The sequence below is a fragment of the Leguminivora glycinivorella genome, chromosome 6 (genome assembly GCF_023078275.1).
Source record: "Leguminivora glycinivorella isolate SPB_JAAS2020 chromosome 6, LegGlyc_1.1, whole genome shotgun sequence".
Taxonomy (NCBI): Eukaryota; Metazoa; Arthropoda; class Insecta; order Lepidoptera; family Tortricidae; genus Leguminivora; species Leguminivora glycinivorella.
Genome location: NC_062976.1, coordinates 13,474,721 through 13,489,831, shown reverse-complemented (window position 1 = coordinate 13,489,831; position 15,111 = coordinate 13,474,721). Strand labels below are relative to the sequence as shown.

At 41.2% G+C, this 15,111-nt stretch overlaps 1 protein-coding gene across 7 annotated transcripts in view; it reads right to left on the bottom strand.

The window, feature by feature from the left end:
* The window catches only part of LOC125227614, a 72,117-nt gene continuing 57,006 nt past the window's right edge, over positions 1–15,111 (bottom strand). For 4 of the 7 annotated variants that reach the window (XM_048131967.1, XM_048131969.1, XM_048131966.1 and 1 more), the window contains 9 exons: positions 13,998–14,172; positions 12,947–13,075; positions 12,463–12,612; positions 12,069–12,180; positions 11,845–11,921; positions 11,407–11,506; positions 10,316–10,501; positions 9,124–9,336; positions 2,529–3,924 (listed from right to left, as the gene is read on the bottom strand). In XM_048131967.1, coding sequence (XP_047987924.1) covers positions 3,812–3,924; positions 9,124–9,336; positions 10,316–10,501; positions 11,407–11,506; positions 11,845–11,921; positions 12,069–12,180; positions 12,463–12,612; positions 12,947–13,075; positions 13,998–14,172 — 1,255 coding nt within the window. In that variant the 3' untranslated portion in view covers positions 2,529–3,811. Of the gene's footprint in view, positions 743–2,528; positions 3,925–9,123; positions 9,337–10,315; positions 10,502–11,406; positions 11,507–11,844; positions 11,922–12,068; positions 12,181–12,462; positions 12,613–12,946; positions 13,076–13,997; positions 14,173–15,111 lie in introns of those variants that run through there. The other 3 variants (XM_048131965.1, XM_048131963.1, XM_048131968.1) reach the window with 3 other exon arrangements.

The window sequence follows — 15,111 nt, the reverse complement described above, 5'->3', positions numbered from 1 at the left end:
TAAAGTCATTCCAGTTCCTAAAACTCACTCTGTCGTCTCTAGTATACTATAATACAAATTACTTTGTCATAACAGGTAACATCTGACTTTCATACTATATTACATAAACGTTCACAACGCCTAATATGATTTTATATCTATACCATATTGCACACGGTACATTTCTATCGTACATGATGTATGTACTAGGCGTACGAGTACATTGTAACACTATTTTCCGTCGCAGGAAGCTACCATCATAATTCGTCTCGAACTAAAATCTCGTTCGAAAAAAAAAACTACTCGTAGAAATGTAAAGATCAATCTTAAACAACGTTCTCAAAGAACTCAAGACAAAAATATTTCATCAACAAAACGATTTTTACAACTCCATATATAACTAGCACTACTAGACTACATATCGACATAATTATAAGACATTCTATAAATACGTGTACTATGATTATTCTCGCGCCGCGAGATTTACAGCCGTAGAGGTACCGCGTAGACCGTAACCGGGAACGACGACGTTCGTTACGATGGAATTTAAGTATCGTCGAGTATCGTCCACCCGAAGGATCGATAAAGTAATAAATGCAACTTTAGCGAGTGTCGGAGTGAGTGGGAGTCACTGCGAGAGCAGCTTCTGCAGCAGCGAGGCCTTCGCGGCCGCCGCGCGCGCGCCCCCCGCCGCCGGCGCCGGCGCCTCATCACCGCGGGCCGCCGCCGCCGCCGCCGCCGCCGAGCCCGCCTCCGTAGTACTCTGCACACAACACACACCTTACTACACGCACACACCTGCACTATCATAATGTTTATCATACAAATATGATCATACGTCTGTTTGCCTCCCATTTGCGTGAAGAAAAAGGACGGCATGTTGCCTATGATCATATTTCTATGATAAACATATGATAGTAGACTATCGGCCATACACACTACACGTACACCACACTACCCGGCTCTCCTCTTAATAGAGCTTTCCTCTGTTATCAATGTCAAGGAGAAAAGATATTTAAAAAATATTAGCAACTAAGTATGCAAAATTTGAGACTCAGTCAAGGAAACATGTATAAAATTACAACAAACATATTTTGTCCCAAAACAGTCTCCTAATATTTTAAAAGCACTGTTGTTCATATCTTGATATATATGTCTATCTTAAAACAAATGAAATGTATAATACATTTGTTTCAAGATACATATCTACTCGAATTTTGCTAAATGTCATAAATACTACATAAAGGTTGCACTCAGCATAGTTATAGCTAGTCAAAGAATATACTAGAAGAGAAATAAATATACACGGTGTAACATGAGGAAATCGAATAATTTTAACAACGTATTCCTCATCATATTATAAGAGTAAAATGTCATATAAACTTTTCTGGATTTCGCCTACTTTCAGAGTTATTAGCATTAAAAAAATAACACTTATTTCTCACAACAAAACGCTGTTTTGATGGCGATGATGCCGTTATCGGACATAATCTAACTTTCCTCGTTAATACATATCAAAAAGTAACTTAAGTGCCAGTTTTAGGAATAAAATTTACTTTTTATGTGAAAATACATCCAATAAATCTAAAATAAAATTACACAAAAATTATTTTTTGCCAAAAATTGGTTTGTCGTCATATAACAATTTATCTTTATTTTGCCCTCAGAAATGCGTAGTTAAAATCTTTCGGTTTCCTCATGTTACACCGTGTTTACAGGGTGTATTTTGATAGCGGGTCAGTAAGGGCAGCTATGAGATGCCGTAGTCCTACGTGAAAATGGTCTAAGGGGACCATCCATCGATTTCAAATTGATGAAAAATGGCATTTACAGATTTTGGAAAAAACATACAGGATGCGAGAAAAAGGGCATTTTTGACAAACTTTTTTTTGACGCCAATCGATCCCATTCCTATCAAGGATCAAAAGCTTGTATGGGACCAAAAAAAAAATTCCGGCTAGAAAAGTCACAAATCGCGAAAACTTTTCCCATACAATTTGTATGAAATTTTTTATTCTACATGGTGTTTTTATGATGCCAATCGATTCCATTCCTATTCAGTATCGATAGTTTCTTTAGGCTCAATTTGCGGTAATGTACTAAAGAGCCACAAATTGAAGAAAACTTTTTCGATATTTTCCCCATAGTAAAATGTAGCCATTGATTTGTGGGTTTTTAGTGCATTGCCGTGAGTTGACCCCTAAGCAAGTATTGATACTGAATAGGAATGGAATCGATTGGCATAAAAAAAACACCATGCGAAAAAAAATATTTTTTTCATACAAATTGTATGGGAAAAGTTTTTCGCCATTTGTGACTTTTCTAGCCGGAAATTTTTTTTTGGTCCCATACAAGCTTTTGATCCTGGATAGGAATGGGATCGATTGGCAAAAAAAAAAAGTTTGTTAAAAATGCCCTTTTTCTCGCACCCTGTATGTTTTTTCCAAAATTTGTAAATGCCATTTTTCATCAATTTGAAATCGATGGATGGTCCCCTTAGACCATTTTCACGTAGGACTACGGCATCTCATAGCTGCCCTTACTGACCCGCTATCAAAATACACCCTGTATACAAAAAACTATGATACTAAAGATACGCTTAAAATATTAATACTAAAATTAAGCTATTCTATGATTATTTTCGTGCCGGTTTAGAATATTGTCATTTGCATAAATAGACAAATATGTTATTATGTTACACACATAAATATATGTATAATTATACTAAAATATGTAAAAGAGTAGTGTATTCGTATAGTCACGATTGTAATATATTGTGACGACTTTACAAGTCACTATTGTAAGATTAACAGAATTTACTATAAACGGATGCTCAAATGATTATAAATTCTAACAAAATTGACGAAATGGAACAATTTAATTAAAAACAAAAATATTTCTACTTCTACAAGCTGGTATCATTCTCCAAAAAGGTAAACTCTACCTACTCCATACCGACTTACCACATACCATCCTGTCGCAATTACTGAAACTGGGGTTTACTATGTTTTACAACATTAGATTCATTATGTTCTCAAAATCCGTCAATTTTGTTGGAAGATTTTTTGATTATATTCTTTGGTTATTTCTTATTTTGCACAAAGATTGTTCTCATTTCTTATGTATATAGGTATCTTACACGAACTCAACAATATTAATTTTAATGATTTTAATAGCAATTTAATATTAATACCATTATTTTAAGTATCTATTAAAAATGAAGTTAAAAACGTCAGAGAATTATCATGCATTTTCAAACCACTTTTACTACAGAATTGAATAAACTGAATAGCTCTTATGCTATAGAACATTTGAGAAGCAGACAAATAAGCATTTTCTATCGCACAACAGTATACCTGCGGACGCTCCGCGCTACGCCACGCCCCCTCCACCCCCACCACACTCGCGCATGCCTCGTGCCCCACGGACTCAACACTAAGCTTTCTTTTCTTGTACAACATAACAATTAAGCGCATCTCATTACAGTTTTAATTTTATGGAAAATACTTAAGTATTGAAAGACTGACACTATCAGAAGTAGAGATCATGGTTTACTAAGAATAGATAACACATCACAAAAGCGTAATTTAGTAATTTCAGAAATGTACCAATATCGCGTTATGCTAATTTCATACGAGATTGTAATTCACTTTCGATCAACCGCGATTTCTCATAGAAAACGCAACACATCAGAAGTTTGGCACATTTCTCTAATTCAGCATCTAAGTATCAACAGATTGAATCGACACAACACACGCTGCGGGGCAGACTCAATACGTATTCAGATAAGTCTACAAAAATAATGAAAACCGATACAAAAGTAGTGCAGCGACTACTTGTCCGGCCGCAGTCGCCGCGGCGGCCTTACCGGGGTGCTCTGGGGCGACTCCCAACTCTGCGGGCCCGCCGCCGAGGCCGCGCGGCCCGCCACCACACTGCCGCCACCTACGTACGTACACACGCATACATTGCCAGTGAATACCACCGATTCACACATTACACTCCACTTTATTGAGGTTCATGACGATTTCCCAAATATGATATGCAGGGACTTCGTTAGAAAACCGTGTGTGTCGGATCAAATGCTCATAAAAAAGAAATTCGTGATAACATTTTATCTGTAATTATTTACGCCTCACCTCCCTCTACATAAACGTACTCATTTATTGTCCAATTGTCCATGACACAAAATTATAGGTACACGGAAACATCCTCAAACATGAAATCTACGCCTAAAGGAACACATAGTATATACCTACTTATATGTTATATTTAACAACTAGGACTGTAAATAGATTGATGGGCGGAGGGACTTTGTAAATAAGAGGTCTATTTGGGACTCAATAACTACACATTATAAATTACTAGTTCACTGTATTTTTAGTTTTGGTACTCGTCGCAAAGTTAGCCCCTTTAATTCATCCATTTTTTACTTCGAATAGAGATGTAACAATAAATACTAACTAATCTCGACTGACCGAAAAATCTCGTTTCATGTTAACATCGTACGTACATCAAATAACCTCGACAGTAATGTTCATGCAACAGTCCATTAAGTGTAAGTACATTAATAATGATTAATAACAGAGCTCAGCCCGTATTCGATCCGATCACTTGAGCGATATCATTAGACAACATGACCCAAACCGATGTTTATTTACCATCGTGAAATCGGATACAGGTTGCATGATCCATTGAAATCGTATGTTTCAGGGGGGGTTGGTTTGCATCAAATGAGGTAGTTCTAATTTTTATACATATTGTTAAGGATGAAATAGTGATGTCAAATCCGAGTTTTCCACCTCGAAAGCCCACCGGGTCATTATTAAATACTTGAAAAACCATGACTTTTTTTGGTTTTTCTCATATTTCACCATCAAAAACTTTCTTAAGGGCTAAAGTCATTATGAACAATTTTAAGAATAATAAATTACCAATAAAATAATATAAAAAGGATCTTTGTGGCTCCAGTAGTTTCTGAGATACGCTTAGTTAAAGTTTTCACAATTTGATAAAAACACAATGTATAGTCATATACTGGAGGGTGAGTTAATGTTATGTCCTTAAACTACTTAATAGGACACGGGCATGTCCTTAAACTACGACAACCAATGTTAGTAGGTACCGCAAGGGGCCATCTGGTCTGCTACCACCCTCCCGCCGAAATCCAGGCACCAAACAGCCTTGCTGCGTTTCATCTATGTACAGTGCCAGACTGCCAGTGCCTTTGGACGATGATTGGGTATCAGTTATGTTGCTTACAGCTAGTCATTTTGGATCCTAAAGTTTTCCGGACCTCGTAGCTCACGCTGGAAGGTAGTGAGATCCGAGGCACGGTCTTTTCGGTGGCCGACCGCAGGAAGTTGAGGTCCAGTTGTACGGCAGCCACATGCAAAAGGCTGCCCCGCCACCTAGTGAAAAATCCGCGAATAGCTCCACCGTGCCAGATATGGCGACTGGATGGGAGGAGGAGGCAATCTCTAAGTGAGCTCCTCATTGTCCTGATTAGTTCAAGTGATCCAAGCAGTAAACGCAACACCTTGACAACCAGTTTTCACCCACCCCGTACCCTTCAACAACATGAAACGAAAAAGAAAAAGAATACGAGTAAGTGTAAACACCAACGGCACTTCCTCTCATTGAAAGTGAACCTCACCAACGTGCACTATATCGATCCGGTTCTCCACCATCCTGAAATCGAAAAGCCGCACATATTCTTTTTGGCGAATACGCAAATTAAAAACCCAGCGGACGCGGCGTACATCAACTACCCAGGCTACTCACTGGAGGACAAGTTCAGAGCAGATGCTGGGGTCTGTGTGTACATCCGCGACGGCATTTTCTACAATGCCTCTGATTCTTTGAGGTGACCGGGTCCGGGGTGGTGAGAGGTCCGCTTTGTGGATAATTATTTACTTGGGCTCTGAGAAAGCGATCGTATACCTGTGTCTACCGACGTACAGCGGAAACCAGGAAAGTGACCTTCTGCTAACAACTGATCCAAAAAGGCACTCGGTTTCGGTCTCAGCTCCACTGGGATCCGGCCACTGTCTGGTGAAATCCATGTCGATCCACTCTCCATGCTCTACAAAGCTCAACTCCGATCATATACGTAGTATTGCAGCCACCTGCGGGACGGCTCAGCTAAATACCAACTCACCGCTTTGGATACATTGCAGAGCCAGGAGGATGATGTTTTGATAAGCTTTTCGATTTCAAGATGGTGGAGAAACAGATCGCACTATATGCACGTTGGTGAGGTGCACTTTCAATAAGAGGAAGTGCCGCTGGTGTTTACACTTACTGCTTTAGCCCCCAACTTCCTGCGGTCGGCGACCGACAAGACCGTGCCTCGGATCTCGCTACCTTCCAGCGTGAGCTACTGGGTCCGGTAAACTTTAGGATCCAAAATGACTAGCTGTAAGCAACATACCTGATACCCAATCATCATCCAAAGGCACTGGCACTGTACATAGATGAAACGCAGCAAGGCTATTCGGTGCCTGGATTTCGGCGGGAGGGTGGTAGCAGACCAAATGGCCCCTTGCGGGACCTACTAACATTGGTTGTCGTAGTTTAAGGACATGCCCGTGTCCTATTAAGTAGTTTAAGAACAATAACATTAACTCACCCTCAGTATATGACTATACACTGTGTTTTTATGAAATTGTGAAAACTTTAACTAAGCGTATCTCAGAAACTACTGGGGCCACAAAGATACTTTTTATATTATTTTGTTGGTAATTTATTATTCTTAAAATTGTTCATAATGACTTTAGCCCTTAAGAAAGTTTTTGATGGTGAAATATGAGAAGAACCAAAAAAAGTCATGGTTTTTCAAGTATTTAATAATGACCCGGTGGGCTTTCGAGGTGGAAAACTCGGATTTGACATCACTATGTCATCGTTAACAATATGTATAAAAAAATAGAACTACCTCATTTGATGCAAGGCTGAATGTACGATTTCAATGGATCAGCAATCGAGTACATACATAAAATGCCTTGTGTCTGAACATTCCTCACGAAATTTGATAGAGGAATCATGTCATTCAAAAACCAGGCATAAGTTATATAAAATGCGTGGTATGATTACGTGGTACTTCGCCTGAAGGAATTTTGGTTGATTAAGCAAAATGTTATGTAAGTTACAGCTTATGTAATTTTCTGAGACTGTAGGAGACCACATACTGTCGTGCCCGTTAGTTGCAACTAGAACAGGCCTTCAAGCGAAGCAAGTTGTTATAAATATGTACCACGCATTTTATCCTAAGTCGGCATGTTCTTCCCGTGACATCTCGTTACTTTATCCTCACTCTCCACAATACGTCATCAAGGTGCCATGAAATTCTCAAATTCCAGAAATCATAGAAATTATGGGTCATTCTTACTTGTTATCACCATATTGTCACAAGTGGTTTTTTTTTCACTTGTACCAAGTGGTAACAAATGAAAAAGAAACATGGTATTTACCGTCATCTCACTTTAGTATCCAACGAATTTTAATGTTCAATAACTGCCAAGTGTGTCGCTTAACTTCAACCTTGAGTAAATCCATTCTGCTTTAAGGTTGAATATACGGGGGGGTGCCCGGTAATTAATGGACAACCTTTTAACCACCAAGAGGGCACCTTATACTGGTCCAGAAAATCGACATTAAAATTTTAAAAAGTGTGAAAATCTCGAAAACCAGGCGACATTTACTAAACCTTAAAGTCGATTTTCTGGACCAGTGTAAGGTGCCCTCTTGGTGGTTAAAAGGTTGTCCATTAATTACCGGGCACCCTGTGTAAGAAATGTAATATGATCTGAAAGTTACTCAACCTTATAGCAGAATGGTTTTACCCAAGTTTGAAGTTAAGAAGACACAAGTGCCTGCACGACCCACCACGATGAGTTGGTGGTAACTACTGGGATCTTTTTCTCATTTGTTACCAGTGGTAACAATGTGGTCAAAACTAGCGGAATAACCTGTAACTACTGTTGATTATTCAATGTAATTTAATTACGCATTTATTTTTATTAGTAATAAAGATAGCAAAGCGGATACATAACTGCACATTTTGTAAGTTTGAATTTAGTGCAATTTGCTTTTATTTCAACATTCAGTACTACTAAATTAAATATCAGAGGTGCTTTATTTACTATTTCAACATTATTCAAAAGCAACTCAAAGATATATATTATGTCCCAAATTAATGTATCAGGCTGGGCCTTCCAGCTTGATTATTCGTATTGACAGTACATTATTAAAATTTCATGACTAAGTTTATTATTACAAGCGCGTGACGTAATCTTAAGACATCACCGGTAAGAAAATACCTATTTTTAATGTACCTACCACGATAAAACGTAAAACGATTATCATACCTATACTCGGCACGGGAATTCGAGTCCAAAAAATCTACTACGATGTTGCCATTGCAAGAAAATGTATGTAGAATAGTATAATCCTTTTTTATAAAAGCAAACCCAAAGATAATTTATTTATTGATAATTTCAATATTTTGAATTAAATATTCAATAGTATTTACTTAGTTACATAAATACTAGGACGCCCGAATAAAAACAACATTTTCCATGATTTTTAGTTGCAACTAGTTGGTTTTGCGCGTATCAATGCCTATTGTGAATTCAAAACAAAGAAACACAACGTGATGGCAACACCAGTAGCGAATTACCTTCAATTGAATAATAAGTATGATTTTGTATTTGAAATTTCTTATCTGCTAAGTAAAAATATTTTATTAAAAGGTTAACGAATCCAGAATAGTATTTTGACAGTGACATAAGTGACATTGACGTATCTGTCATAGCTTTTTGGACTTGCATTCGCGTGCCGAGTATAGATAAACAAATGCAATCCGACACATCAAAAAGTGGATTACGATTAAAGATGCGTGGATCGAAACATCAAAATAAAATTAACCAATCGCATTCACAAGTCCGGTCAATCTATACCCGTAATTTGAACGGCGTTCAAATACCTAATCGTAATATTAGTTGGGAGATATTATTGTTAAAATTAAACATTAAAACTATTGTTTAGTGCCTTACGGTAAGCTAGGGAGCATCAGTGTTAAGTGGTCGGCTAGCCTATTAAGTGTAAACTAGGAGTAGGTATGTGGGACGGAGAGACGCTTACCGCTCTGCGTGGACATGTCGAAGCTCATGAGCGGGTCGTGGTCAGGCGCGAGGTGCGGGTGCAGGTCGGGGCGCGCCGAGCGCGCGCCCACCACGGCGCGCAGCTCGTTGCGCACGTACTCCGACGTGCCGCCCGCGCCCGCGCCCGCGCCCGCGCCGTGCGCGCTCGCCGCGCCCGCGCCGCTCACGCCGCCCAGCCCGCCACCGCCCGCGCCTGCAATATCGACCGACAAGTCAGCGCGAGCCGTGGAGACGTGGATTACACTCATCCCACGCCAAAGTTCAAATCGTCCGTCCGACGACCGATCTCACTCATCGACGTGTCTTTCAGACTTTGAATCGCAAGATCTATTTGCGCCGCCGGACTGGTGATTTCAGCTCTGACGTAGTACACCTCTTAGCCATTTATAACGCTGTAAACATATACCCACAACAGTCCTCATCTGAGCTCGAAAGGTAATGAAAAACGTTTGAATGTAGTTTCCTAATCTTTGTGTAGTCAGCTGAAGACGTAGGTAACTTTCCGCGTAAAAAGTAGTTTGCGAGGAAGGTCAAATATCGTCACTACTTTTAAAAAATCTCGTATCTCACGCTGTTCCTCAAAGTTAAAACGCAGTAAGTCTTTATGCATTCCATACATACTTACTACAATTTTCTTTTCATTGACAGACGAAGATACAAGTTTTTTTAAAAGTAGTGACGATATCTCCCCGCCTGACTAAACATGTCGTCAATCGTTTTTCATATATCTAATGAAATCAAAACCCCGTTTCGGGCGTATAATACAATCTGAAAGAAATTAAAAGAAACCGAACGACATTACAGACTGATCCAAATCGAAAACATTATAATATATATATCAGGAGAGTTCATATTATTATAGAAGCGAAGTCGGTCGAAGCGCAAAATGCATTATTAGATATAAGTATCATGCAGTGAAAGTTAGAAAAATACTAATACGATATACATCTTCTATCACCAAATTTTCTACGGTTACTTTACCTTAGAATATTCAAAGTCAATTTTGTAATCTCATTGTTGTCCTCTGAACAAAAGGTTAATCAGTGCACATTTTAAAAATAATTGTAAGTTTAATCGTCGTCAACAAGGAACCGTCCTGGTACTACTAAGCTGTAGTGGTTATGTACATGTGGGACGTGTGGGGTGGGGTGGGGTACGGGCACGGTACTCACATGACAAGACCTGGTCATGGGGCGGCGGGTGCACCTGGTGCGGCGTGTGCGGCGACATGGGCGCGTGCGGGCCGTGCGGCGGGTGCGAGCCGTGCGGGCCGTGCGGCGCGTGCGACGCGTGCGGCGGCCGGCGCGCGTGCGCGTACTCGCCGCAGTAGCCGACGCCCTCGTCGTAGTAGCCGCCCACTGCCACACACCCGCGTTAGTACCCTCATATCCACGGGACGCCGGGACCTACCTACTCCGGAGCTCGGCGCCGAGGACCGACCGAGCGATCGCGGAATCGCCGTTTTATCACCGGGGAGACGCGAGCTTCCGACCGCCGATAAGCCGAAGGACGCGGCTTCGATCTAAAATTCTTACGAGCGTGTCGAATAAAACTAGTATATAAATAGTTAAATACCATAATATAATTACAGCGATTAGTTCGGCGCGAACGCATGCGAGACTAATAAAATTATTTGGTCCGTCGTGTCCCGACAGTAAAGTCACGAATCACGTCGGACTTGCGAGGAAAAAAATGCAATTTTATTACAAGACGCGCCTGTACAAGAAATAAAAAACATTCGGCTCTAGGAAGCGGAACTACCTCACCTTCGTATTAATATCATCCTATATGTCAAATAGATTATAAGCGATAAACATGCAATTAGTTCGTATCGTGGTTTCGAGAGTCGGGTCCCCGAACCGATAGGATCTAAATCTACGGAGCATGCTGAAGAGTCGGCTTCGGAGGGGCATGCTTCGAAATAAAAACAATACCGGAGAAGATCTAATCTATAATCTACCTAGTAAAATATTTAGTATTTTAAAAGCATACCGTCACACAGAACGAAACCATTGGATCAGACTGAACACGGAACGGATTTATTCAGACACTAAGTCGCGACATCGTTCGCCACACACATACATACCTCGCGGGATCATCAGAACAAACTAGGAACAAACTATCAGTTAAGGGGAAAAGGCCCTCTCCACTGAGGCGGGGAAGAACGGTGTGATCTCCGCGCCAGTGGAGAGGCGGGCGGGGGTAATATACACACACAGATGTAGGGTTAGTGTCGAGTTGTGCCGCTCGCGGCGTGACTTACTCGTCTGCGGGCGCGGCGCGCGGTGGTAGGGCTGCTGCGACATGGGCGTGTGCAGCGCCGCCGCCGAGTGCGCCGCCAGCGCCGCGCTGTACCGCGACCCCTGCGGACAGATTGTGTTACCACTCGTACTAAATTTTAGCCAATATTTACACATCGATTAGTGTAAATACGAGTTCAATCATTTGCTACTAAACATAAATCTAGTCTCATTTTAGAAAAAAATCAATTAAGGTAAGGCGGGGGAACACTGAAGGGTTTTTCTTGCGGGATAAGATGGAAAGCCGCCCATGCTGCTTCATTATACGGAACATATTTCATCTTACCCCTCAAGAAAAGCCCTTCAGTCTTTCCCCACCTTACCTTAACTAAAAAAATATTTGTCTGTTAATACTGTAGGTATCTACGTTTGTCCGATACATAACTAAAGACTAAACTTACGGTTAATTGTTGCGATAACATCGGGTTTTGTTGCGTCGAAGTTATTTTATTTGTACCATAATTTGATCCCAATTGATCTGAAATTAAACACATATGTTATACTCCTTAGTCAAAAAAATTGAGAATATCTGTTATTACAGGGGGTCTGAAAGCTGGCTTGGGTTTTGAAATAAGCCGGACACTTTACCATAAATGAATTCGAATTTGTAGCCAGATATACTCACTAGTGGGAGATATATACAGCCGGTGATAGTCAGGTGTGCGCTGTAACGTGACATTGGGCGGTGCGCCCGTCACGAGCGCCGAGCCGAGATCCGCCTGCGGTTGCTCGGCCGCCTGCAAAAAAAAAGCTTATTAGTACTTTACTTTCAATTACGAATGGATAGTATTACTAGTGTAACTTTTGAAGTTTTTGACGCCCTCCCTTAGTAAGCAAGACCTGAGTGGATGCTCGGAGCGGAGCGTTCACCGGGGCGGGCTCGCCTGCATGCACCCTATGCAGCTTCGACTCAGAACATTTGTATGATCTTCAATTGTTTGCCGTGCACGCCTCACGGCCCGCCCTGCTGCACTCAGGGTGCGGACGTTGCCGTGCCGCCTGCAGGCCACTGTGCTCACCTCACGCGACACGAGCATCTGCTGCTGCAACTGCTGCTGCAGCAGGCGCGCCTTCTGCTGCTGCTGGTCGCCGACGCGGCGCGCCGACTCCACGCCCGCGCCGCTCATGCTGTACATGGCCGTGTTGCTGCCGCTCATGCTCCCCCCGCCCTGTACACGAATAGTATACTTTATATATTTATAGATGAAAGATGATGAAAACGATGACGCATTCCGCGCCTTTAGGGCCCTATTTGATGTAAAGACACGAACTATGATAGATAGACCATAGATCGTACGGCAAGTATCATTTTGTTTGTGTTATTCTGAGGTCCCACAGGCATCAGCATTGCTTCCGAATTTCTGGGGCCTGTCGAGAAGCACGTTTTAAGTGTTCCCTTTGTCACACTTACATACGAATTTGGAATAATAGCGACAGAGAGGATAAGATCTCTGACTTTACACGAAACACAAAATAATGAATGTGGAATTGTAGTGTGCTTACCAAATTTTGTACGGAGTACACAGGCGGCGGCGGTCCGGAACTGGTCGACACTGGGCTCTTGGTGACGGTTTCACACTGCATAAGACTTTGTCTTATTGCATTGATCATAGCTTTGCTATCTTTCATACCCTGCAATGACAAACAAATATTTATATAAAATGCTTTGTATGGATAGCATCATTCACAAAGATGATTGGCATGACGTTGGTATTGTCATGCCACCAAAGGTTAGAGCTAAGCAATTTACTAGACATCGTGAATGATACTATCTATATTTACGTATGCCTTTTTATTGTTACCTAATCTTGTTTTTAATCAGATGTCAGATAAACTAGCAGTGCTGGTAGCGTTGATTAAAAATATCATGACATATCAGTAATATCTATTCAACATCGTATGCACGAAACAACCATATAAGCAGTCAACTACCATGCATATAAAATAAAATACAATAAAAAACTAAGTAAACGAAATCCTAAAAAGCTTGAACAAATTAGTCTCGTCATTATTATGGATTTATTAACGGTTGTTTCCTTTTATCGGAAGATATAGAACCACAAAGTTGAAACGATTGAATATCATATCCGAAATTCACTTGTATGCTAACTAACGGTTTATGTAGCATATGCTAATTTGAGAACCGAAAATGTAACTAACTTGTACAGTCAGCCAAAAAAGTGGTTTACCACTTTTCGACCTTATGAGTTTAAAATAGAGTTGGAAAGTGGTAATCCACTTTTTTGGCTGACCGTACTCTACGACCAATAGAAAGAGCTACTGACGCTTTTTACATTCTGGCACCGCAACCAACTGGCTAGCATTACTGGCGATCTTATCCGTCTCCATATATATTATATTTGGGATGACTTTAAGAATGGATCTCCTCACAAAACGCAAGTCATGCCATCCGGTTGGATGTAACGACCGCGTGCAAGCGAGCCAATGCTGTAAGCATGCACAGCGTCGTCTCGCTTCCACATCTAGCCGCAATGCCGGCTCGCCGCCTAGCACGGACAACAACGACAACAGGCTACGCCACGTATCGACTTGCCGCGCAGTCGGGTTTGAGCTGGTAGGTCTCGAGGTCCAGCAGCACGCTTACGTCGGGCGCGTTGCGGTCGGCGTCGGGCATGGTCTCGATGAACTCGTCGAGGATGGCCGACAGCATGCTGTCGCCGCACGGCACCTCGCTGTCGCCGCGCTCGCCTTGCCGACTGCTGCCGCTTCTGTTAACAAAACTCACAAGTTAATATCAATAATGAAACATCAGTGTGTGCAGTGGAATCACATCTGTCAGCATTGCGTCGCATTTTTAATTAGTCCTATGAAGATGCGTACGAATACGAATGCTTTTAACCGGTGTAGTAAGAATGGATGAGATTCCATCTTGTGACGTCGATTAAACCCAGTAATAAAGGTTGAACACGCCAAAAATGGGGCACACTGAAATGTTTATTATAAAAAAGATATAATAAATAAATAAATGTTGTTTGATTTAAATATGAGCAAATTTAATGTATTTTAAATGCAAACCATAATTAGTCAAGGTTTCTCGACGACTAAGCCATGGATCGTACTTTTCTTCGAACACGACTCATCAGAGCCTGCACCATCACGTCAGGATACCTCTTTGTCGCCAGGTCCACAGTTTTCGCCGCTCCTCCACGGAATTAACCTCCCCGCGTCTCTTTTTAAGAAACCCTTTCATTATACTCCAATATTCCTCGATAGGCCGGAGTTCTAGGCAATTTAGTGGATAGCTATATTTCGGTACCACGGCTACACCATTTGCTTTGTACCACTCCATGACAGGTTTTGCGTAGTAACACCTGGCAAGGTCTGGCCAAAATAAAGGCCAGGAGTGGTGTTTCTTAATAAACGAAAGTAATCTCTTTTGTAAGCACTCTTTTTGATAGATGCTGCCGTTTATTGTTCCGGTAGTGACAAAAAAGCTGCTTCTTTTCCCGCAACTGCTAATTGCTTTCAAACTAGGTTTTTTTTTTTGGAAACTTAGATCTTTTTTATTTGACAGTCTTTGGGAGCCTCTGTGCTATGTTTGCTGGTATAAAACTCTTGGCCAGGGATTTCTTAGAATACGGATTTTATGTAAGTTTCACCGTCCATCAGAACGCAGTCAAATTTTGTTAATAAATTTACGTATAGTT